General features: G+C 45.5%; 1 protein-coding gene across 1 annotated transcript; it reads left to right on the top strand.

The window, feature by feature from the left end:
* Positions 1-612: 612 nt before the first annotated feature.
* Positions 613-21,410, top strand: LOC134194529 (fibrillin-2-like). The gene is made up of 73 exons (XM_062663473.1): positions 613-646; positions 1,768-3,015; positions 3,085-3,258; positions 3,317-3,439; positions 3,488-3,670; positions 3,753-3,875; positions 4,169-4,468; positions 4,527-4,649; positions 4,708-4,881; positions 4,937-5,236; positions 5,295-5,417; positions 5,472-5,648; positions 5,731-5,853; positions 5,918-6,091; positions 6,147-6,446; positions 6,505-6,627; positions 6,682-6,858; positions 6,941-7,063; positions 7,128-7,301; positions 7,357-7,656; positions 7,715-7,837; positions 7,892-8,068; positions 8,151-8,273; positions 8,567-8,866; positions 8,925-9,047; positions 9,102-9,278; positions 9,361-9,483; positions 9,548-9,721; positions 9,777-10,076; positions 10,135-10,257; positions 10,312-10,488; positions 10,571-10,693; positions 11,345-11,467; positions 11,522-11,698; positions 11,781-11,903; positions 11,968-12,141; positions 12,197-12,496; positions 12,555-12,677; positions 12,732-12,908; positions 12,991-13,113; positions 13,178-13,351; positions 13,407-13,706; positions 13,765-13,887; positions 13,942-14,118; positions 14,201-14,323; positions 14,388-14,561; positions 14,617-14,916; positions 14,975-15,097; positions 15,152-15,246; positions 15,431-15,533; positions 15,598-15,771; positions 15,827-16,126; positions 16,185-16,307; positions 16,362-16,538; positions 16,621-16,743; positions 16,808-16,981; positions 17,037-17,336; positions 17,395-17,517; positions 17,572-17,748; positions 17,831-17,953; positions 18,018-18,191; positions 18,247-18,546; positions 18,605-18,727; positions 18,782-18,958; positions 19,041-19,163; positions 19,228-19,401; positions 19,457-19,756; positions 19,815-19,937; positions 19,992-20,168; positions 20,251-20,373; positions 20,438-20,611; positions 20,674-20,973; positions 21,033-21,410. Exons 1-73 carry the CDS (start codon positions 613-615, stop codon positions 21,353-21,355), a joined length of 14,016 nt encoding a protein of 4,671 aa, XP_062519457.1. The 3' UTR covers positions 21,356-21,410.
* The last annotated feature ends 4,949 nt before the right edge of the window (positions 21,411-26,359 follow it).

Genomic DNA, 26,359 nt, shown 5'->3' on the forward strand with positions numbered 1-26,359 from the left:
TTGCAACAACTCTACTAACTACATCTTGTACTTAGATGCCAACAATCTATACGGATAAGCCAAATCGAGTCGCCGTGGCTTTACCACGGAAGGTCCAAATCGATCGGTAGGATTTCTCAAACCTGTAGGAGGTCGTGAATCATCCCGTCGACGACGAACAGGCCACTCCTTGGAAGTCGATCTTGAATAGCCGAAAAAGTAGCACGACGCACACAACGACTGCTCACTGGCACCCGCATCCACCACTGCAGGTTTCCAAAGAATGGATGTTGCATGAGATGTCGCACTACCAGTGAAACTTACCTCGGGAGGTTCATTTTTATTCGGATCAGGCGAATGAAGTGCAACTTAGTGCCTAATTTCCAAAACAGGAAGAAGACTATTCTCCACTATGGGAACCTACAGTATAGAGTAAAGCCGAAAGCTAGAACTACTGTTAGCCAATATCCAGATACGGCACGACTGGATTACAGTTTCTGGATGGCCTCATAAATCGACAACACAGGCTACGCATGCGTTTTCGTTTCCTTCATCAGAGCCATTCGCTAATATCGTGTATGGTTTGAGACTGCAAGTAAATAGATAAATATATATTGGCAATGAATGCATGTTATGGCCTACACAGGCAACTTTCAATCTCGAAAAGGTAAGAAGAAAGAGGGGTGTCTTCCTTGGTAGGTTATTATATAGTCATTTGCTGCAAGTGGAATCGTTCAGATGGTTCGTTAAAACAAGATGATTGCCCGAATATGATTAATTCTCTACAGTGCGTTTGACAAGTTCAACATTGTGCAATACCAGTAACCACGAAGAGATAAATTTGCGATAGCACAATTTGATCAGTCTGAAAAATGTATTAAAGTGAAAAGCATCCAAAATGTTGAAGTGCAATGCAGTAGATTCAGTGTTTTGGGACGCCTAAATCAGTGCTGTTACGTTACACATGTTTAATCCTTTTATGTGCGTTATGGAATACATTGCACACAAGAGTCTACACAGTCTTGTGTGGAATCCATCGGTCATAAGATTGGCAATCATTTGTCATTGGTCGACATGTTCACTGAAGCGTTTTTAATTATGGTAATTTTCTCGGAAACATTAACAGCCAACATAGCAAATTCGAACGCGTGGAGATTGTTTCTTTGCGGTAACATTAACATGGAAACAAAGAAATGACAAGAAACAAATTGTACCAAGAAAACGGGAGAGTCTATCCTAAATACCGTCAAAAGAGGTACTAGAGTACCATAACTGATAGTACCGTACGTTTTAGAGTTATAGGAAAGCTTTTGAAGAAATAATTAGTAAATTTATTAAACCAGTCAAAAAAATGAGATAAAAATTGAAAAAAATTTCAAAATTTTATATTCGGATTGTTTCTAAATCTAAAGAAACCAGAGTATAACATCTCCTTAGAAAGCTGCCTCTACACAAAGAGAAAGAGAGAGAGAGAAAGCTATCCATACAAACAGAATAAAAAGGAAAATGATAAATGACTCTTAATGTTATTGTCCGCCAATTGCTTTACCTATCACTTTGTTTGAAATTCTAGTGGCTTGAGTAGAAAAAGAGTTGCTTTTGTATATGTAATTTTTTTGAAATTTATCCAATCAACAGAGCCTATGTGACATAACAACGACCATGCAAATCGTCTTTGTTTCTTCTTTCTGTTTCGGACTTAAAGCATCCAAAATATATTCGTGAATTTATACTCTTAGCATCAAAGAAATAGTTACTACATCTTATTGCTATATTGTTGGTATACAGGTGAAACGAATTTTGATCGCATTTCTGGCAGTGTCCACGCTTGCAAAAACAACACTTTGCTGCACGCTGCTGCTGCCAAATACTGCAATTTCATCCAGGAGACAGCAGGTCCATACTCAGCATGTCATTCCTCCGTCAATCCGACAGAAAGTTTTGATGCCTGCATGTCTGATTTCTGCAACTGTAAGAAAGAGAGACACAGCGATTGTGCCTGCAGTGCTGCTAAAGATTACGAGAAGCAATGCTTAGCCGAAGGAGTGATCACATTCAGGTCAATCGTCGATGCCTGCGGCGTATGCGGTGGGGACGGCACCTCTTGCAGCCAAAAATACTCTACGTGCACCGTTTTCAGCAGCCCGCTAGCCTCGGTCAATGGAAAAAAGCAGAAATTTACAACGTTCGACTGCTTATTGCACAAATTTCAAGGTTCTTGCGAATACGTTTTGGCACGTGACTGCACTGATGGCTTCTTTGATATCCACATTGAGAATGACTGTCCTTTTCCAAATGGCATCCGTACTACTTGGACAAAAGGCATTGCTATTCGTACACGTCAGCTCGGCGTGGTTAAAGCTCTCCTTTCTTACAAAGAAACCAAAGTCTATATGAACGATAGCCTTTTAAGTTGGCCATCAACAAATTATGGAGCCGACGGTTCTCGAATTCTCTTGTTCACTAAAGTAATGGAAGACATAGTTGAGATCGTTTTGGCAAGCATAGATGTCAGGATATCAGTGATTGATCAACATCAAATAGTTGTATCTATTCCAAGATCATTTATTAATAAAACTTGCGGCTTGTGTGGTAACTACAATGGCAACCCAGAGGACGACCTCATGCTGACCAACGGAAAGTCGCTGCCAGTCAGTAACGTAGACGGTTCTACGTCCACTATGTCTGTCTCTAACTATCTCACGTTTGGTACCAACTGGACTGCACAGGGCAAGGACAGACTACTCTTAAGCCCGAGTGACACTTGTGGTAAGCTCATCCATGTATCCTATTGCGATCAACTGTTGGATCGCAGAGAAACGGTCGAAAAATTTTGCGAAGTTATTATTGATCCGAAAGGACCATTTGCTGAAGCTCACAGTTACACCGATCCAGAGAAAGCGTACAAGCAATGTGTACTGAGCGGCTGCGCGCATGATGGAGATACAAAATATGCATGTTCAGCAATCCTATCATACAGAGATCAATGTCAAAGATGCAACAAAAATTTCCCTAGACCCGTCGTGCCAGATTGCGGTGAGTGTATAGTCAATCTTCATAGTGTATTTGCTCTAAATACGTTTAACGATTTCCCACTGATTATAGAAATATCGTGTAACAATCTTACTACACCAGCGAATGGTTCCAAAACCGGCAGCGGGAATTCTCTTGAAGACATAATAACATTTTCTTGCAACAACGGATTTACATTATCTGGATCACCTTTCCGTCAATGTCAGGCAAACGGTTCGTGGAGTGGAGAGCAGCCCCAGTGTTTAGGTAGATAGGAAGATTTAACGCGTATTAGTTTGCGTCATTTACAGCTGTTGGATTTTAGACGTCGACGAGTGTGCGAAAGGTACCCACGACTGCGATTCGAATGCCGAGTGCATCAACGGGCTAGGATCTTTTGCTTGCACTTGCAATCCATGCTACAGTGGCAGCGGGACGACATGCACACGTACGAAGTCTGAGCTTTACTGTGGACATATAGCGAATTAGAATATAGTTGCAGGATTGAAGTGCCCTGTTCTGGCGCCTCCAACGGCCGGAAGGCTTACTGCTAGCAGTTCCAATATGTGCGGAAAGAACTCGACGTTTGAATGCGAGGTAGGCTATCGTTTGGTCGGATCGTCTTCTCTGCAATGCGGCGAGGACTCCCTCTGGTCTGGAATGAAGCCGGTCTGCTATGGTACAGTCGAATAATTATGGAAATGCAATTGATCATGTCGGCGATTGAATGATCGCTCTCTTAATCTGAATTTAAATTGCAGATATCGATGAATGTGTACAGGGAACGGACAATTGCGATTCCAACGCTGAGTGCAACAACACGGTCGGATCATTCACTTGCACTTGTCATGCTTGCTACAGCGGAGACGGCATTAATTGCACGCGTAAGCAGAGTTACGTGTCACGCCATCATCCTATATAGTTTGCAAAGGGTTTATACATTCTTAGAAACGTCGTGTGCTGTTTTGGAGCCTCTAGAGAATGGGATCATTTCTGGTGAGACGAATTTGTGCGGAGAAAATGTGACGTTTGCTTGTAACGATGGCTACCGCTTGTCGGGATCCTCCTCGAGACAATGCGGCATAAACTCACTGTGGTCTGGAACGCAACCAGTTTGCAACGGTACAACCTATAATAAACGATTTCGTTATTGAGTAAAATTGAATTGATGATGTAGATGTCAATGAGTGTAGTGAGGAGTCTCACAATTGTGCTCTAACAGTGGGATCTTGTACGAACACTGTGGGAGGCTTTAATTGCTCGTGTGTGAAGTGTTATGCGGGTGATGGCAGATCGTGCAAGAGAATCGAGTGCGAGAGTCTTTTGTCGCCGTCCAATGGAACAATAAACAGCAGCGACACGACATGTTCTGCGACGGTTGCGTATGGATGCGATGCTGGATACCGTCTGAATGGCGACCAAGTAAGAACGTGTCAGGAAGACGGTACGTGGAATGGAGAACAACCCCATTGTTCAGGTAGAGAAGAAGGTTCGACGCGTGTTAGTTTGCGTCATTTACGGCTGTTGTATTTCAGACATCGACGAGTGTGCGGAGGGCACGCACGACTGCGATTCTAATGCCGAGTGCATCAATGGGATAGGATCTTTTGCTTGCACTTGCAATCCATGCTACAGTGGTAGCGGGACGACCTGCACGCGTAAGTGCGGATCCAAAACATGCTTAGCGCACTCTGTCATTAGAATAAATGTATGTAGGTACGACTTGTCCTGGTTTGGTTTCTCCAGAACATGGAAGCATTGCAAGTAACTCTAGTCTCTGTGGAAATAATGTGACATTCGCATGCAACGTCGGGTATCGGTTACATGGATCCTCCTCGAGACAATGCGGCATAAACTCACTATGGTCTGGAACGCAACCAGTTTGCAACGGTACAACATATTATAAATGATTTCGTCATCGAGTTAAATACAATTGATGATGCAGATGTCAATGAGTGTAGTGAGGAGTCTCACAATTGTGCTGAAACAGTGGGATCTTGTACGAACACTGCGGGAGGCTTTAATTGCTCGTGTGTGAAGTGTTATGAAGGTGATGGCAGATCGTGCGTGAGAATCGAGTGTGAGAGTCTTTTGTCGCCGTCCAATGGAACAATAAACAGCAGCGACACGACGTGCTCTGCGACGGTTGCGTATGGATGCGACGCTGGATACCGTCTGAATGGTGACCAAGTAAGAACGTGTCTGGAAAACGGTTCGTGGAGTGGAGAGCAGCCCCAGTGTTCAGGTAGATAGGAAGATTTAACGCGTATTAGTTTGCGTCATTTACAGCTGTTGGATTTTAGATGTCGACGAGTGTGCGAAAGGTACGCACGACTGCGATTCTAATGCCGAGTGCATCAACGGGCTAGGATCTTTTGCTTGCACTTGCAATCCATGCTACAGTGGCAGCGGGACGACATGCACACGTACGAAGTCTGAGCTTTACTGTGGACATATAGCGAATTAGAATATATTTGCAGGATTGAAGTGCCCTGTTCTGGTGCCTCCAACGGCCGGAAGGCTTACTGCTAGCAGTTCCAATATGTGCGGAAAGAACTCGACGTTTGAATGCGAGGTAGGCTATCGTTTGGTCGGATCGTCTTCTCTGCAATGCGGCGAGGACTCGCTCTGGTCTGGAACAAAACCGGTCTGCAATGGTACAGTCGAATAATTATGGAAATGCAATTAATCACGTCGTCGATTGAATGATCGCTCTCTTAATCTGAATTTAAATTGCAGATATCGATGAATGTGTACAGGGTACGGACAATTGCGATTCCAACGCTGAGTGCAACAATACGGTCGGATCATTCACTTGCACTTGTCGTGCTTGCTACAGCGGAGACGGCATTAACTGCACGCGTAAGCAGAGTTACGTGTCACGCCATCATCCTATATAGTTTGCAAAGGGTTTATACATTCTTAGGAACGTCGTGTGCTGTTTTGGAGCCTCTAGAGAATGGGAGCATTTCTGGTGAGACGAATTTGTGCGGAGAAAATGTGACGTTTGCTTGTAACGATGGCTATCGCTTGTCGGGATCCTCATCGAGACAATGCGGCATAAACTCACTGTGGTCTGGAACGCAACCAGTTTGCAACGGTACAACCTATAATAGACGATTTCGTTGTTGAGTAAAATTGAATTGATGATGTAGATGTCAATGAGTGTAATGAGAAGTCTCACAATTGTGCTGAAACAGTGGGATCTTGTACGAACACTGCGGGAGGCTTTAATTGCTCGTGTGTAAAGTGTTATGCGGGTGATGGCCGATCGTGCAAGAGAATCGAGTGTGGGAGTCTTTTGTCGCCGTCCAATGGAACAATAAACAGCAGCGACACGACATGTTCTACGACGGTTGCGTATGGATGCGATGCTGGATACCGTCTGAATGGTGACCAAGTAAGAACGTGTCAGGAAAACGGTTCGTGGAGTGGAGAGCAGCCCCAGTGTTCAGGTGGATAGGAAGCTTTAAGGCGTGTTAGTTTGCCTAATTTACAGCTGTTGGATTTCAGATGTCGACGAGTGTGCGGAAAGTACGCACGACTGCGATTCTAATGCCGAATGCATCAACGGGCTAGGATCTTTTGCCTGCACTTGCAATCCATGCTACAGTGGCAGCGGGACGACATGCACACGTACGAAGTCTGAGCTTTACTGTGGACATATAGCGAATTAGAATATATTTGCAGGATTGAAGTGCCCTGTTCTGGTGCCTCCAACGGCCGGAAGGCTTACTGCAAGCAGTTCTAATATGTGCGGAAAGAACTCGACGTTTGAATGCGAGGTAGGCTATCGTTTGGTCGGATCGTCTTCTCTGCAATGCGGCAAGGACTCGCTCTGGTCTGGAACGAAACCGGTCTGCAATGGTACAGTCGAATAATTGTGGAAATGCAATTAATCACGTCGTCGATTGAATGATCGCTCTCTTAATCTGAATTTAAATTGCAGATATCGATGAATGTGTACAGGGTACGGACAATTGCGATTCCAACGCTGAGTGCAACAACACGGTCGGATCATTCGCTTGCACTTGTCATGCTTGCTACAGCGGAGACGGCATTAATTGCACGCGTAAGCAGAGTTGCGTGCCACGCCATCATCCTATATAGTTTGCAAAGGGTTTATACATTCTTAGGAACGTCGTGTGCTGTATTGAAGCCTCTAGAGAATGGGAGCATTTCTGGTGAGACGAATTTGTGCGGAGAAAATGTGACGTTTGCTTGTAACGATGGCTATCGCTTGTCGGGATCCTCATCGAGACAATGCGGCATAAACTCACTGTGGTCTGGAACGCAACCAGTTTGCAACGGTACAACCTATAATAAACGATTTCGTTATTGAGTAAAATTGAATTGATGATGTAGATGTCAATGAGTGTAATGAGAAGTCTCACAATTGTGCTGAAACAGTGGGATCTTGTACGAACACTGCGGGAGGCTTTAATTGCTCGTGTGTGAAGTGTTATGCGGGTGATGGCCGATCGTGCAAGAGAATCGAGTGTGGGAGTCTTTTGTCGCCGTCCAATGGAACAATAAACAGCAGCGACACGACATGTTCTGCGACGGTTGCGTATGGATGCGATGCTGGATACCGTCTGAATGGTGACCAAGTAAGAACGTGTCAGGAAAACGGTTCGTGGAGTGGAGAGCAGCCCCAGTGTTCAGGTGGATAGGAAGCTTTAAGGCGTGTTAGTTTGCCTAATTTACAGCTGTTGGATTTCAGATGTCGACGAGTGTGCGGAAAGTACGCACGACTGCGATTCTAATGCCGAGTGCATCAACGGGCTAGGATCTTTTGCCTGCACTTGCAATCCATGCTACAGCGGCAGCGGGACGACATGCACACGTACGAAGTCTGAGCTTTACTGTGGACATATAGCGAATTAGAATATATTTGCAGGATTGAAGTGCCCTGTTCTGGTGCCTCCAACGGCCGGAAGGCTTACTGCTAGCAGTTCTAATATGTGCGGAAAGAACTCGACGTTTGAATGCGAGGTAGGCTATCGTTTGGTCGGATCGTCTTCTCTGCAATGCGGCAAGGACTCGCTCTGGTCTGGAACGAAACCGGTCTGCAATGGTACAGTCGAATAATTGTGGAAACGCAATTAATCACGTCGTCGATTGAATGATCGCTCTCTTAATCTGAATTTAAATTGCAGATATCGCTGAATGTGTAGAGGGTACGGACAATTGCGATTCCAACGCTGAGTGCAACAACACGGTCGGATCATTCGCTTGCACTTGTCATGCTTGCTACAGCGGAGACGGCATTATGTGCACGCGTAAGCAGAGTTGCGTGCCATGCCATCATCCTATATAGTTTGCAAAGGGTTTATACATTCTTAGGAACGTCGTGTGCTGTTTTGAAGCCTCTAGAGAATGGGATCATTTCTGGTGAGACGAATTTGTGCGGAGAAAATGTGACGTTTGCTTGTAACGATGGCTATCGCTTGTCGGGATCCTCATCGAGACAATGCGGCATAAACTCACTGTGGTCTGGAACGCAACCAGTTTGCAACGGTACAACCTATAATAAACGATTTCGTTATTGAGTAAAATTGAATTGATGATGTAGATGTCAATGAGTGTAATGAGAAGTCTCACAATTGTGCTGAAACAGTGGGATCTTGTACGAACACTGCGGGAGGCTTTAATTGCTCGTGTGTGAAGTGTTATGCGGGTGATGGCCGATCGTGCAAGAGAATCGAGTGTGGGAGTCTTTTGTCGCCGTCCAATGGAACAATAAACAGCAGCGACACGACATGTTCTGCGACGGTTGCGTATGGATGCGTTGCTGGATACCGTCTGAATGGTGACCAAGTAAGAACGTGTCAGGAAAACGGTTCGTGGAGTGGAGAGCAGCCCCAGTGTTCAGGTGGATAGGAAGCTTTAAGGCGTGTTAGTTTGCCTAATTTACAGCTGTTGGATTTCAGATGTCGACGAGTGTGCGGAAAGTACGCACGACTGCGATTCTAATGCCGAGTGCATCAACGGGCTAGGATCTTTTGCCTGCACTTGCAATCCATGCTACAGCGGCAGCGGGGCGACATGCACACGTACGAAGTCTGAGCTTTACTTTGGACATATAGCGAATTAGAATATATTTGCAGGATTGAAGTGCCCTATTCTGGTGCCTCCAAAGGCCGGAAGGCTTACTGCAAGCAGTTCTAATATGTGCGGAAAGAACTCGACGTTTGAATGCGAGGTAGGCTATCGTTTGGTCGGATCGACTTCTCTGCAATGCGGCAAGGACTCGCTCTGGTCTGGAACGAAACCGGTCTGCAATGGTACAGTCGAATAATTGTGGAAATGCAATTAATCACGTCGTCGATTGAATGATCGCTCTCTTAATCTGAATTTAAATTGCAGATATCGATGAATGTGTACAGGGTACGGACAATTGCGATTCCAACGCTGAGTGCAACAACACGGTCGGATCATTCACTTGCACTTGTCATGCTTGCTACAGCGGAGACGGCATTAATTGCACGCGTAAGCAGAGTTGCGTGCCACGCCATCATCCTATATAGTTTGCAAAGGGTTTATACATTCTTAGGAACGTCGTGTGCTGTTTTGAAGCCTCTAGAGAATGGGAGCATTTCTGGTGAGACGAATTTGTGCGGAGAAAATGTGACGTTTGCTTGTAACGATGGCTATCGCTTGTCGGGATCCTCATCGAGACAATGCGGCATAAACTCACTGTGGTCTGGAACGCAACCAGTTTGCAACGGTACAACCTATAATAAACGATTTCGTTATTGAGTAAAATTGAATTGATGATGTAGATGTCAATGAGTGTAATGAGAAGTCTCACAATTGTGCTGAAACAGTGGGATCTTGTACGAACACTGCGGGAGGCTTTAATTGCTCGTGTGTGAAGTGTTATGCGGGTGATGGCCGATCGTGCAAGAGAATCGAGTGTGGGAGTCTTTTGTCGCCGTCCAATGGAACAATAAACAGCAGCGACACGACATGTTCTGCGACGGTTGCGTATGGATGCGTTGCTGGATACCGTCTGAATGGTGACCAAGTAAGAACGTGTCAGGAAAACGGTTCGTGGAGTGGAGAGCAGCCCCAGTGTTCAGGTGGATAGGAAGCTTTAAGGCGTGTTAGTTTGCCTAATTTACAGCTGTTGGATTTCAGATGTCGACGAGTGTGCGGAAAGTACGCACGACTGCGATTCTAATGCCGAGTGCATCAACGGGCTAGGATCTTTTGCCTGCACTTGCAATCCATGCTACAGCGGCAGCGGGACGACATGCACACGTACGAAGTCTGAGCTTTACTGTGGACATATAGCGAATTAGAATATATTTGCAGGATTGAAGTGCCCTGTTCTGGTGCCTCCAAAGGCCGGAAGGCTTACTGCTAGCAGTTCTAATATGTGCGGAAAGAACTCGACGTTTGAATGCGAGGTAGGCTATCGTTTGGTCGGATCGTCTTCTCTGCAATGCGGCAAGGACTCGCTCTGGTCTGGAACGAAACCGGTCTGCAATGGTACAGTCGAATAATTGTGGAAATGCAATTAATCACGTCGTCGATTGAATGATCGCTCTCTTAATCTGAATTTAAATTGCAGATATCGATGAATGTGTAGAGGGTACGGACAATTGCGATTCCAACGCTGAGTGCAACAACACGGTCGGATCATTCGCTTGCACTTGTCATGCTTGCTACAGCGGAGACGGCATTATGTGCACGCGTAAGCAGAGTTGCGTGCCACGCCATCATCCTATATAGTTTGCAAAGGGTTTATACATTCTTAGGAACGTCGTGTGCTGTTTTGAAGCCTCTAGAGAATGGGATCATTTCTGGTGAGACGAATTTGTGCGGAGAAAATGTGACGTTTGCTTGTAACGATGGCTATCGCTTGTCGGGATCCTCATCGAGACAATGCGGCATAAACTCACTGTGGTCTGGAACGCAACCAGTTTGCAACGGTACAACCTATAATAAACGATTTCGTTATTGAGTAAAATTGAATTGATGATGTAGATGTCAATGAGTGTAATGAGAAGTCTCACAATTGTGCTGAAACAGTGGGATCTTGTACGAACACTGCGGGAGGCTTTAATTGCTCGTGTGTGAAGTGTTATGCGGGTGATGGCCGATCGTGCAAGAGAATCGAGTGTGGGAGTCTTTTGTCGCCGTCCAATGGAACAATAAACAGCAGCGACACGACATGTTCTGCGACGGTTGCGTATGGATGCGTTGCTGGATACCGTCTGAATGGTGACCAAGTAAGAACGTGTCAGGAAAACGGTTCGTGGAGTGGAGAGCAGCCCCAGTGTTCAGGTGGATAGGAAGCTTTAAGGCGTGTTAGTTTGCCTAATTTACAGCTGTTGGATTTCAGATGTCGACGAGTGTGCGGAAAGTACGCACGACTGCGATTCTAATGCCGAGTGCATCAACGGGCTAGGATCTTTTGCCTGCACTTGCAATCCATGCTACAGCGGCAGCGGGACGACATGCACACGTACGAAGTCTGAGCTTTACTGTGGACATATAGCGAATTAGAATATATTTGCAGGATTGAAGTGCCCTGTTCTGGTGCCTCCAACGGCCGGAAGGCTTACTGCTAGCAGTTCTAATATGTGCGGAAAGAACTCGACGTTTGAATGCGAGGTAGGCTATCGTTTGGTCGGATCGTCTTCTCTGCAATGCGGCAAGGACTCGCTCTGGTCTGGAACGAAACCGGTCTGCAATGGTACAGTCGAATAATTGTGGAAATGCAATTAATCACGTCGTCGATTGAATGATCGCTCTCTTAATCTGAATTTAAATTGCAGATATCGATGAATGTGTACAGGGTACGGACAATTGCGATTCCAACGCTGAGTGCAACAACACGGTCGGATCATTCACTTGCACTTGTCATGCTTGCTACAGCGGAGACGGCATTAATTGCACGCGTAAGCAGAGTTGCGTGCCACGCCATCATCCTATATAGTTTGCAAAGGGTTTATACATTCTTAGGAACGTCGTGTGCTGTTTTGAAGCCTCTAGAGAATGGGATCATTTCTGGTGAGACGAATTTGTGCGGAGAAAATGTGACGTTTGCTTGTAACGATGGCTATCGCTTGTCGGGATCCTCATCGAGACAATGCGGCATAAACTCACTGTGGTCTGGAACGCAACCAGTTTGCAACGGTACAACCTATAATAAACGATTTCGTTATTGAGTAAAATTGAATTGATGATGTAGATGTCAATGAGTGTAATGAGAAGTCTCACAATTGTGCTGAAACAGTGGGATCTTGTACGAACACTGCGGGAGGCTTTAATTGCTCGTGTGTGAAGTGTTATGCGGGTGATGGCCGATCGTGCAAGAGAATCGAGTGTGGGAGTCTTTTGTCGCCGTCCAATGGAACAATAAACAGCAGCGACACGACATGTTCTGCGACGGTTGCGTATGGATGCGTTGCTGGATACCGTCTGAATGGTGACCAAGTAAGAACGTGTCAGGAAAACGGTTCGTGGAGTGGAGAGCAGCCCCAGTGTTCAGGTGGATAGGAAGCTTTAAGGCGTGTTAGTTTGCCTAATTTACAGCTGTTGGATTTCAGATGTCGACGAGTGTGCGGAAAGTACGCACGACTGCGATTCTAATGCCGAGTGCATCAACGGGCTAGGATCTTTTGCCTGCACTTGCAATCCATGCTACAGTGGCAGCGGGGCGACATGCACACGTACGAAGTCTGAGCTTTACTGTGGACATATAGCGAATTAGAATATATTTGCAGGATTGAAGTGCCCTATTCTGGTGCCTCCAAAGGCCGGAAGGCTTACTGCAAGCAGTTCTAATATGTGCGGAAAGAACTCGACGTTTGAATGCGAGGTAGGCTATCGTTTGGTCGGATCGACTTCTCTGCAATGCGGCAAGGACTCGCTCTGGTCTGGAACGAAACCGGTCTGCAATGGTACAGTCGAATAATTGTGGAAATGCAATTAATCACGTCGTCGATTGAATGATCGCTCTCTTAATCTGAATTTAAATTGCAGATATCGATGAATGTGTACAGGGTACGGACAATTGCGATTCCAACGCTGAGTGCAACAACACGGTCGGATCATTCACTTGCACTTGTCATGCTTGCTACAGCGGAGACGGCATTAATTGCACGCGTAAGCAGAGTTGCGTGCCACGCCATCATCCTATATAGTTTGCAAAGGGTTTATACATTCTTAGGAACGTCGTGTGCTGTTTTGAAGCCTCTAGAGAATGGGAGCATTTCTGGTGAGACGAATTTGTGCGGAGAAAATGTGACGTTTGCTTGTAACGATGGCTATCGCTTGTCGGGATCCTCATCGAGACAATGCGGCATAAACTCACTGTGGTCTGGAACGCAACCAGTTTGCAACGGTACAACCTATAATAAACGATTTCGTTATTGAGTAAAATTGAATTGATGATGTAGATGTCAATGAGTGTAATGAGAAGTCTCACAATTGTGCTGAAACAGTGGGATCTTGTACGAACACTGCGGGAGGCTTTAATTGCTCGTGTGTGAAGTGTTATGCGGGTGATGGCCGATCGTGCAAGAGAATCGAGTGTGGGAGTCTTTTGTCGCCGTCCAATGGAACAATAAACAGCAGCGACACGACATGTTCTGCGACGGTTGCGTATGGATGCGTTGCTGGATACCGTCTGAATGGTGACCAAGTAAGAACGTGTCAGGAAAACGGTTCGTGGAGTGGAGAGCAGCCCCAGTGTTCAGGTGGATAGGAAGCTTTAAGGCGTGTTAGTTTGCCTAATTTACAGCTGTTGGATTTCAGATGTCGACGAGTGTGCGGAAAGTACGCACGACTGCGATTCTAATGCCGAGTGCATCAACGGGCTAGGATCTTTTGCCTGCACTTGCAATCCATGCTACAGCGGCAGCGGGACGACATGCACACGTACGAAGTCTGAGCTTTACTGTGGACATATAGCGAATTAGAATATATTTGCAGGATTGAAGTGCGCTGTTCTGGTGCCTCCAAAGGCCGGAAGGCTTACTGCTAGCAGTTCTAATATGTGCGGAAAGAACTCGACGTTTGAATGCGAGGTAGGCTATCGTTTGGTCGGATCGTCTTCTCTGCAATGCGGCAAGGACTCGCTCTGGTCTGGAACGAAACCGGTCTGCAATGGTACAGTCGAATAATTGTGGAAATGCAATTAATCACGTCGTCGATTGAATGATCGCTCTCTTAATCTGAATTTAAATTGCAGATATCGATGAATGTGTAGAGGGTACGGACAATTGCGATTCCAACGCTGAGTGCAACAACACGGTCGGATCATTCGCTTGCACTTGTCATGCTTGCTACAGCGGAGACGGCATTATGTGCACGCGTAAGCAGAGTTGCGTGCCACGCCATCATCCTATATAGTTTGCAAAGGGTTTATACATTCTTAGGAACGTCGTGTGCTGTTTTGAAGCCTCTAGAGAATGGGATCATTTCTGGTGAGACGAATTTGTGCGGAGAAAATGTGACGTTTGCTTGTAACGATGGCTATCGCTTGTCGGGATCCTCATCGAGACAATGCGGCATAAACTCACTGTGGTCTGGAACGCAACCAGTTTGCAACGGTACAACCTATAATAAACGATTTCGTTATTGAGTAAAATTGAATTGATGATGTAGATGTCAATGAGTGTAATGAGAAGTCTCACAATTGTGCTGAAACAGTGGGATCTTGTACGAACACTGCGGGAGGCTTTAATTGCTCGTGTGTGAAGTGTTATGCGGGTGATGGCCGATCGTGCAAGAGAATCGAGTGTGGGAGTCTTTTGTCGCCGTCCAATGGAACAATAAACAGCAGCGACACGACATGTTCTGCGAAGGTTGCGTATGGATGCGTTGCTGGATACCGTCTGAATGGTGACCAAGTAAGAACGTGTCAGGAAAACGGTTTGTGGAGTGGAGAGCAGCCCCAGTGTTCAGGTGGATAGGAAGCTTTAAGGCGTGTTAGTTTGCCTAATTTACAGCTGTTGGATTTCAGATGTCGACGAGTGTGCGGAAAGTACGCACGACTGCGATTCTAATGCCGAGTGCATCAACGGGCTAGGATCTTTTGCCTGCACTTGCAATCCATGCTACAGCGGCAGCGGGGCGACATGCACACGTACGAAGTCTGAGCTTTACTGTGGACATATAGCGAATTAGAATATATTTGCAGGATTGAAGTGCCCTATTCTGGTGCCTCCAAAGGCCGGAAGGCTTACTGCAAGCAGTTCTAATATGTGCGGAAAGAACTCGACGTTTGAATGCGAGGTAGGCTATCGTTTGGTCGGATCGACTTCTCTGCAATGCGGCAAGGACTCGCTCTGGTCTAGAACGAAACCGGTCTGCAATGGTACAGTCGAATAATTGTGGAAATGCAATTAATCACGTCGTCGATTGAATGATCGCTCTCTTAATCTGAATTTAAATTGCAGATATCGATGAATGTGTACAGGGTACGGACAATTGCGATTCCAACGCTGAGTGCAACAACAAGGTCGGATCATTCGCTTGCACTTGTCATGCTTGCTACAGCGGAGACGGCATTATGTGCACGCGTAAGCAGAGTTGCGTGCCACGCCATCACCCTATATAGTTTGCAAAGGGTTTATACATTCTTAGGAACGTCGTGTGCTGTTTTGAAGCCTCTAGAGAATGGGATCATTTCTGGTGAGACGAATTTGTGCGGAGAAAATGTGACGTTTGCTTGTAACGATGGCTATCGCTTGTCGGGATCCTCATCGAGACAATGCGGCATAAACTCACTGTGGTCTGGAACGCAACCAGTTTGCAACGGTACAACCTATAATAAACGATTTCGTTATTGAGTAAAATTGAATTGATGATGTAGATGTCAATGAGTGTAATGAGAAGTCTCACAATTGTGCTGAAACAGTGGGATCTTGTACGAACACTGCGGGAGGCTTTAATTGCTCGTGTGTGAAGTGTTATGCGGGTGATGGCCGATCGTGCAAGAGAATCGAGTGTGGGAGTCTTTTGTCGCCGTCCAATGGAACAATAAACAGCAGCGACACGACATGTTCTGCGACGGTTGCGTATGGATGCGTTGCTGGATACCGTCTGAATGGTGACCAAGTAAGAACGTGTCAGGAAAACGGTTCGTGGAGTGGAGAGCAGCCCCAGTGTTCAGGTGGATAGGAAGCTTTAACGCGTGTTAGTTTGCCTAATTTACAGCTGTTGGATTTCAGATGTCGACGAGTGTGCGGAAAGTACGCACGACTGCGATTCTAATGCCGAGTGCATCAACGGGCTAGGATCTTTTGCCTGCACTTGCAATCCATGCTACAGCGGCAGCGGGACGACATGCACACGTACGAAGTCTGAGCTTTACTGTGGACATATAGCGAATTAGAATATATTTGCAGGATTGAAGTGCCCTGTTCTGGTGCCTCCAACGGCCGGAAGGCTTACTGCTAGCAGTTCTAATATGTGCGGAAAGAACTCGACGTTTGAATGCGAGGTAGGCTATCGTTTGGTCGGATCGTCTTCTCTGCAATGCGGCAAGGACTCGCTCTGGTCTGGAACGAAACCGGTCTGCAATGGTACAGTCGAATAATTGTGGAAATGCAATTAATCACGTCGTCGATTGAATGATCGCTCTCTTAATCTGAATTTAAATTGCAGATATCGATGAATGTGTACAGGGTACGGACAATTGCGATTCCAACGCTGAGTGCAACAACACGGTCGGATCATTCACTTGCACTTGTCATGCTTGCTACAGCGGAGACGGCATTAATTGCACGCGTAAGCAGAGTTGCGTGCCACGCCATCATCCTATATAGTTTGCAAAGGGTTTATACATTCTTAGGAACGTCGTGTGCTGTTTTGAAGCCTCTAGAGAATGGGATCATTTCTGGTGAGACGAATTTGTGCGGAGAAAATGTGACGTTTGCTTGTAACGATGGCTATCGCTTGTCGGGATCTTCATCGAGACAATGCGGCATAAACTCACTGTGGTCTGGAACGCAACCAGTTTGCAACGGTACAACCTATAATAAACGATTTCGTTATTGAGTAAAATTGAATTGATGATGTAGATGTCAATGAGTGTAATGAGAAGTCTCACAATTGTGCTGAAACAGTGGGATCTTGTACGAACACTGCGGGAGGCTTTAATTGCTCGTGTGTGAAGTGTTATGCGGGTGATGGCCGATCGTGCAAGAGAATCGAGTGTGGGAGTCTTTTGTCGCCGTCCAATGGAACAATAAACAGCAGCGACACGACATGTTCTGCGACGGTTGCGTATGGATGCGTTGCTGGATACCGTCTGAATGGTGACCAAGTAAGAACGTGTCAGGAAAACGGTTCGTGGAGTGGAGAGCAGCCCCAGTGTTCAGGTGGATAGGAAGCTTTAAGGCGTGTTAGTTTGCCTAATTTACAGCTGTTGGATTTCAGATGTCGACGAGTGTGCGGAAAGTACGCACGACTGCGATTCTAATGCCGAGTGCATCAACGGGCTAGGATCTTTTGCCTGCACTTGCAATCCATGCTACAGCGGCAGCGGGGCGACATGCACACGTACGAAGTCTGAGCTTTACTGTGGACATATAGCGAATTAGAATATATTTGCAGGATTGAAGTGCCCTATTCTGGTGCCTCCAAAGGCCGGAAGGCTTACTGCAAGCAGTTCTAATATGTGCGGAAAGAACTCGACGTTTGAATGCGAGGTAGGCTATCGTTTGGTCGGATCGACTTCTCTGCAATGCGGCAAGGACTCGCTCTGGTCTGGAACGAAACCGGTCTGCAATGGTACAGTCGAATAATTGTGGAAATGCAATTAATCACGTCGTCGATTGAATGATCGCTCTCTTAATCTGAATTTAAATTGCAGATATCGATGAATGTGTACAGGGTACGGACAATTGCGATTCCAACGCTGAGTGCAACAACACGGTCGGATCATTCACTTGCACTTGTCATGCTTGCTACAGCGGAGACGGCATTAATTGCACGCGTAAGCAGAGTTGCGTGCCACGCCATCATCCTATATAGTTTGCAAAGGGTTTATACATTCTTAGGAACGTCGTGTGCTGTTTTGAAGCCTCTAGAGAATGGGAGCATTTCTGGTGAGACGAATTTGTGCGGAGAAAATGTGACGTTTGCTTGTAACGATGGCTATCGCTTGTCGGGATCCTCATCGAGACAATGCGGCATAAACTCACTGTGGTCTGGAACGCAACCAGTTTGCAACGGTACAACCTATAATAAACGATTTCGTTATTGAGTAAAATTGAATTGATGATGTAGATGTCAATGAGTGTAATGAGAAGTCTCACAATTGTGCTGAAACAGTGGGATCTTGTACGAACACTGCGGGAGGCTTTAATTGCTCGTGTGTGAAGTGTTATGCGGGTGATGGCCGATCGTGCAAGAGAATCGAGTGTGGGAGTCTTTTGTCGCCGTCCAATGGAACAATAAACAGCAGCGACACGACATGTTCTGCGACGGTTGCGTATGGATGCGTTGCTGGATACCGTCTGAATGGTGACCAAGTAAGAACGTGTCAGGAAAACGGTTCGTGGAGTGGAGAGCAGCCCCAGTGTTCAGGTGGATAGGAAGCTTTAAGGCGTGTTAGTTTGCCTAATTTACAGCTGTTGGATTTCAGATGTCGACGAGTGTGCGGAAAGTACGCACGACTGCGATTCTAATGCCGAGTGCATCAACGGGCTAGGATCTTTTGCCTGCACTTGCAATCCATGCTACAGTGGCAGCGGGGCGACATGCACACGTACGAAGTCTGAGCTTTACTGTGGACATATAGCGAATTAGAATATATTTGCAGGATTGAAGTGCCCTATTCTGGTGCCTCCAAAGGCCGGAAGGCTTACTGCAAGCAGTTCTAATATGTGCGGAAAGAACTCGACGTTTGAATGCGAGGTAGGCTATCGTTTGGTCGGATCGACTTCTCTGCAATGCGGCAAGGACTCGCTCTGGTCTGGAACGAAACCGGTCTGCAATGGTACAGTCGAATAATTGTGGAAATGCAATTAATCACGTCGTCGATTGAATGATCGCTCTCTTAATCTGAATTTAAATTGCAGATATCGATGAATGTGTACAGGGTACGGACAATTGCGATTCCAACGCTGAGTGCAACAACACGGTCGGATCATTCACTTGCACTTGTCATGCTTGCTACAGCGGAGACGGCATTAATTGCACGCGTAAGCAGAGTTGCGTGCCACGCCATCATCCTATATAGTTTGCAAAGGGTTTATACATTCTTAGGAACGTCGTGTGCTGTTTTGAAGCCTCTAGAGAATGGGATCATTTCTGGTGAGACGAATTTGTGCGGAGAAAATGTGACGTTTGCTTGTAACGATGGCTATCGCTTGTCGGGATCCTCATCGAGACAATGCGGCATAAACTCACTGTGGTCTGGAACGCAACCAGTTTGCAACGGTACAACCTATAATAAACGATTTCGTTATTGAGTAAAATTGAATTGATGATGTAGATGTCAATGAGTGTAATGAGAAGTCTCACAATTGTGCTGAAACAGTGGGATCTTGTACGAACACTGCGGGAGGCTTTAATTGCTCGTGTGTGAAGTGTTATGCGGGTGATGGCCGATCGTGCAAGAGAATCGAGTGTGGGAGTCTTTTGTCGCCGTCCAATGGAACAATAAACAGCAGCGACACGACATGTTCTGCGACGGTTGCGTATGGATGCGTTGCTGGATACCGTCTGAATGGTGACCAAGTAAGAACGTGTCAGGAAAACGGTTTGTGGAGTGGAGAGCAGCCCCAGTGTTCAGGTGGATAGGAAGCTTTAAGGCGTGTTAGTTTGCCTAATTTACAGCTGTTGGATTTCAGATGTCGACGAGTGTGCGGAAAGTACGCACGACTGCGATTCTAATGCCGAGTGCATCAACGGGCTAGGATCTTTTGCCTGCACTTGCAATCCATGCTACAGCGGCAGCGGGACGACATGCACACGTACGAAGTCTGAGCTTTACTGTGGACATATAGCGAATTAGAATATATTTGCAGGATTGAAGTGCCCTGTTCTGGTGCCTCCAACGGCCGGAAGGCTTACTGCTAGCAGTTCTAATATGTGCGGAAAGAACTCGACGTTTGAATGCGAGGTAGGCTATCGTTTGGTCGGATCGTCTTCTCTGCAATGCGGCAAGGACTCGCTCTGGTCTGGAACGAAACCGGTCTGCAATGGTACAGTCGAATAATTGTGGAAATGCAATTAATCACGTCGTCGATTGAATGATCGCTCTCTTAATCTGAATTTAAATTGCAGATATCGATGAATGTGTACAGGGTACGGACAATTGCGATTCCAACGCTGAGTGCAACAACACGGTCGGATCATTCACTTGCACTTGTCATGCTTGCTACAGCGGAGACGGCATTAATTGCACGCGTAAGCAGAGTTGCGTGCCACGCCATCATCCTATATAGTTTGCAAAGGGTTTATACATTCTTAGGAACGTCGTGTGCTGTTTTGAAGCCTCTAGAGAATGGGATCATTTCTGGTGAGACGAATTTGTGCGGAGAAAATGTGACGTTTGCTTGTAACGATGGCTATCGCTTGTCGGGATCCTCCTCGAGACAATGCGGCATAAACTCACTGTGGTCTGGAACCATATCGTTCTGCAGTGGTATTAAACAACACAGTAAACAGTATCTGATTAAAGGGTAACAATGTGAATTTATAATGTAGATATTAATGAGTGCATCGAAGGCTCTCATAATTGTGCTCAAAAGGGGGGACTTTGTGCTAACACACCAGGCGGATATAATTGCTCGTGTGACCCATGCTATAATGGCGACGGCAGGTCTTGCTCTCTAATTACTTGCGAAAATCTTACAGCGCCGTCTAATGGGGCAATAAGCGGGGATGGGACAGTGTGTGGTTCCAGGGTAGCCTATTCTTGTACCTCTGGATATCGGCTAAAGGGAGACAGTTTGAGAGAATGTAAACGGGATGGCTCATGGAGTGGAAAGGAGCCTGAGTGTGCAGGTTGGCAGTGTACCAAAGCAAAACTAGTGTCTTTTCATTTTTTGCGTTTTTGGATGTAGATGTCAACGAATGCAAGGAGAAGACACATAAATGTGACACCGCCAATGGTGCCTGCTCTAACACCGCCGGGAGTTATAAATGCTCGTGCAAAAAATGCTACACTCTGAACGGCGTTTCTTGTGAGTTACTTCATTGTTCCAATTTGTCAGCTCCAATTCATGGAAGATTATCGTCATTGGATACGGGTTGTGGGAGCATGGTCTCGTTCTCCTGTTTAGATGGTTTTGCCCGTTCAAGTGGCTCACAAAAGCGAAAGTGTAATCCGAAGGGAAGGTGGTCTGGCAAATCTCTCTTGTGCAAAGGTTGGCTCTATTTAACCTAATTAACTGAATTAATGACTAATATAATAATTCGAATCTCTATATCTATATCAAAGCTGCTCCGCACGCCTGTCCCACAGCGTCTGGCAATTTTTTTGGCTGGCTTAGGGTGAGCGTGGGTGAGGGCAGGTACGTGTTCCGTGTGACAACTAAACACACCAAGGCGGCTCATAGAACGCATTGGGCAGGGGTGTCTGCTCAGCTGTGTGTGTTTCTGCCTGACTGCCTGACTGTCTGTTTGCCTGTCTACTTGCCTGCTTGCCTGCATGACTTCCACTTGCCCCTTTGTCAGTCTCTCTCTCTATTCGTCCGTCCGTCCGTCCGTCCGTCCGTCCGTCCGTCCGTCCGTCTGTCTGTCTTCATGTCTGGCTGTCTGGCTGCATGTATGTACGTATGTACTATGTATGTATGTATGTATGTATGTATGTATGTATGTATGTATGTATGTATGTATGCATGCATATTTGTCTGTCTGTTTGTATGTCTGTATGTTTAGCTGGCTGTCCGCCGTAGTAGTCCAGCGAACACCAAGGCAGCAAACAAAACACAAAAGGATATAGCTAACAGCTGCTCAGGATACGACTCAAACTCTACATTTCCACAACTAGAGAGTCTACTGGGTTTGCTTGCAAATACTTTAGCATTGCAACGCTGAAGAGCATCTGAGGAGCACTGTCTTCAGAAAGCTTTGAAGTCAGTCGTTTCTGCTCATTTCATCCACAAATAACTCAGACAACTCCAGAAGAAACTTCTGAGCTCGCCACCCCTAAAGCCAAAAGGCTCAAAGGCTAGTGGAGTGCACTTGATAATATTGCCAACGGCATCCATTTTATTGTTCCATATTAAAAATAGTCGGTTTTCCCTTTTTGATGCAGCAAATCCACCAACCTCAGAGGTTTGGGAGATAATCTCTCCATTTGATGGATAAGCCAAAGATAGTCTGTCTGTCTGTCTGCATCTTTGCCTGTATCCCTGTCTAAATGTCTATCCCTGTCCGTTTGTACCTCAACCAGGCAAAAACGGCTTTGCCACTCGCCAAGACGCCATGCTCTAAACCAGCGTTCAACACCCTATTGCAAATTTGTATTTCGGTTTCAGGATAAAAAGCTTTCTAAATGCTGTTACTGTTGGTTTGCGCCATAAATTGTGCATGACAAACCAATGAGTTGAAGATCAACGTCCGATGGGAAATGAAAGAGCCGTCTGCTTCTGGTGGAAGCGTCCAGCAACGCTCCTCTGGGTTTGAGTGATGCCATGTCAGCATTTTGACATCACTAAAGTAAACCTTGCGAAAAGGTACAAACTAGAGTATTTCATATTTTATTAAAGATCAGATTAACGACTTCCTGTGTCAAGGTGCAGGACCGACCAAGCAGGGTGGGCCAGGTGACTAGCCAACTTTTGAAAACGGCACTTCCAGACACGGATTAGTTCAAGTGATTAAATGAATTAGGAATTTTTGCAATTAAATTAATGTATTTAAGGCTTGTTTATGCACACAAGAGATGGCCCACCCTACAACTGGAGTGCTCTGCCAGCCAAAGGGTGCCACCACGCCTACAAATGATGGGCTATAGCCTGACCTAGCTCATATGACACGCTACACTCTGGCGATGTATACATGACCTCTCTAATATTCGTAGGTGTTGATTCTTAGATGCTACACTGTTCTCATAAAAGTTAAACCCTAGTAACAGGCATCTCCAAATTTGGGGGTCCAGCGACAACCTAGGCACAAGTGGCTGTTGGGTCAGTGGACGGTTCGGCCATTTAATTTTCTACATTTCAATTTTCATGTTTTCATTTTTCAATTTTCAATTTTTAGTAATTTTTTTAATTTTTAATTTTTAATTTTTAATTTTTTACTTGCATTCTTATTTAAAATTTTTGTGTTTATTAAATTTTTATTTTTAATTTTTTAATTTTTAATTTTTAATTTTTAATTTTTCATATTTTTGTAAAATGGTTTTCATCTTTTGATGTGTTGATGCTTGTGATCTTTAGATTTATCTTTTAAAATTTGATTTTTAGGCACCTATGTGCTCAAAACTAGAAACTTGAACGCGCTGTTCGCTTTTCTATTTCTAACATGAATAGAAAATAGAAAATAGAAAATTGAAATGACCGAAGACGCTAGACACAGCAGGGGTCTCAGCGGGGGTCCCAGCAGGGCTTCCATTCGCACGCGTGTCTCAGGAGATCACGTTTCCAACACACTAGCAGGTGTTTGTTTTTACTTTGCTTTCCGTCACGTGCCAAACCACGTTGGCAACTCTTGACAACTCTTGACAACTCTTATTATTATTAGTCAAAAACAATATGGGGAGATGCAAGTTGTGGTGACCTAACGTAGACGACGCTTACAAAACAACTGTAGTGGAGGCTGCGAAAGTCTACCCAAGAATGTCTTGCGGTGTGAGAAAGCAGTCGACCCGTCCAATTACTACCGAGCGGTGGTTCGGACTCTTCTAGAGCTGCAATGCGATTTGTTTTGACGTTTATTGTTAGCCACTCATGGGGTTAGCTAACTCTTCTCACAAACAACCAGACTAGAGGCTTCGAAGCAAATCGTTTAGCACTAGGTGGGGTGTGAGAACATACGGCCACGCCTTTCTCGCAAACAGCTACCTCCGCACACTAGCTACTATAGTGTATCGATAAAGAAACTCTCTGAACATCAAAAGCTATAGGCTTTCCAAATGTACAAAAGCAATTTGCTAACCGTAGACATCATCACCCTTGCTAGATCTCACTCATGATCATTGAGGGAATTCCCCGGGAAGGCACGCCCTCAACTTGCACAACCAGTTAGTATTGCAGTCGCTGTAATGGACGAGGCAGACATCAGACAAATGGTAGAAGAAGGCATTTCGCATTCAGAAATAAGCTATAGATTGAGGCGAAGACATCCTGGAGTTAGAGGACTTTCTGAGAGATCGGTGAGAAGATTTTGCTTTGAACACGACATCCACTCTAACTCGGGTGTGTCGAATCGTGAGTTGAGGCAAATCGTTGAAGCCGGTGTTAGAGAGGTAAATTGTAAATATGTACATACTCTAAATATCTATATACATGTGATTACAACGTTGCTGAAATAAGGTTGGGCCAGCATACGGGAGGAAGATGATGAAGGGCTACTTGCAAACTAGAGGCTTTTGTGTATGGGAAAAGAGAGTTGGATGGGCTCTTGGACAAGTTGCTCCTGGATATCACAGAAGGAGGCAAGCTCTTGCGCATCGACGAGTAAATCCCATACCCTATTACGCTCAATACTGTGGTCACAAAATGCACATAGACCAGAATGAAAAGTTTGTGATGTATGGAGTTACACATGTCCTCGCCATTGATGGCTATAGTGGATTCATTCTTGGCATCATCACAATGCCTATCAAAACAACATTTTGATTTACAGCCACTTATTCCGACCTATCTTGATACAATTTGGTCTGTGGGATCAAATACGAGTTGACCATGGGAAAGAGTTCATTTTGTCTCTATACGTGCAAGAACGCTTAGCAAATTTAAGGCGAAATCAAAGAAGAGCTCCCCATGTTCAGTCAATGTCAAGGGAGGTATAGACACCAACATGAATGACACACAATGATTAGGATGTGATTGTAATATATTTAATTCTTTAATTACCTAGAATCATCCAGCAGAAAGAATATGGGTGGAAGTCAACCAAAGGGTTAATTATCCTGTTAAGGAATGCCTTAATGATCTGGTGGAAACCGACCAACTAGACTTGAACGATGACATTGTCAAGTTTTGTATCTCGTGGCTAGCTATGAGAGTGTGCCAGGCTGGAATAGAACTATTTGTTCTAGCGTGGAACTACCATCCTATTCCAGGTTAGGATAAAGTCTGCATACTGTCAATTAGCAACACACTTTGTGTAACTTTGCCTAGAGGGAAAGGAACTCCTAATCACAGAGTTCAAAATCACCAGGCTGTTAGACTTCCAGCAGGAACAATTCCAAGTGTAGACTACGCAGTGCAGTTATTCGAAGGAGAGGGAGAAATTTTGAGAAGGCCAACAGAATATGGCAATGATCCGATTGCGGACAACGCCATCCACTTGGCCAGAAGTCAATATTTTACATTAAACCACGGAACCTACAATGATCTCTACTCAGCAACAGCAAACGGCTATTATACTCCATTTCATGACGCTTGGCACTATTTCTATCATTTGACAATTACTTTGTAATAGTTGCATGATGAAAAATAGCCATTGGAGTACCGCTTCAATAGAGAACCTAAAAAATAGCGACTGCAATACTAACTGGTTGTGCAAGTTGAGGGCGTGCCTTCCCGGGGAATTCCCTCAATGATCATGAGTGAGATTAGCCTCGTCCCCAGACTCACGTGAGTCTGGCAGTGTCCGGTTCCCGTATGACATTTTCAGCCTCCCGTGAGTCTGGACTCACCGCACCTACTTTCACACACTTACTTCACTAAGTGTCACCCCACGTCATAGTCTTGGCACCCCACGTGACTAAAAAGTAACTACGTCACAAACTCAATTAGCTTATATCTATCTAATGTGTGACCCAGCAGATTCTGTATCACGCCCAAGCTTCCGAACAGCGCATGGTGACTCTCCACGGTGAGTGATGCACCACGTTCACGCTATCCAAATCTCAAGACGACTTCAGCATGTGGAAGGTGAGTGTATTCCTAGCTAAGTTATTGTCCTACTCGCGTAGACTGGCGAGCCTGCCAAGTCTAGTTACAGCGATCCGGACTCCACGTGTATTCACTCGTTGTTTGTGCGGACAAAGATGTCTTTTCCCCCTAGAATGGCCCTGGAGACTTCAAGTTTACTCTCCCGAAAGTCATCATAATTGAAAACACGGAGAGCGGACTGCAATTCCACGTCAATGTGTCTCTTGTTGCCATTGCGCGCCCTACTGGCCATTAGAGTCTGCACTAGCAAGGGCCGTGCAGATAGCGGATGTGCGACGAAACAACGAGTGAACTACACGCACAAACAACGAGTGAAT

This window comes from Corticium candelabrum, chromosome 19 (assembly GCF_963422355.1).
Source record: "Corticium candelabrum chromosome 19, ooCorCand1.1, whole genome shotgun sequence".
Taxonomy (NCBI): Eukaryota; Metazoa; Porifera; class Homoscleromorpha; order Homosclerophorida; family Plakinidae; genus Corticium; species Corticium candelabrum.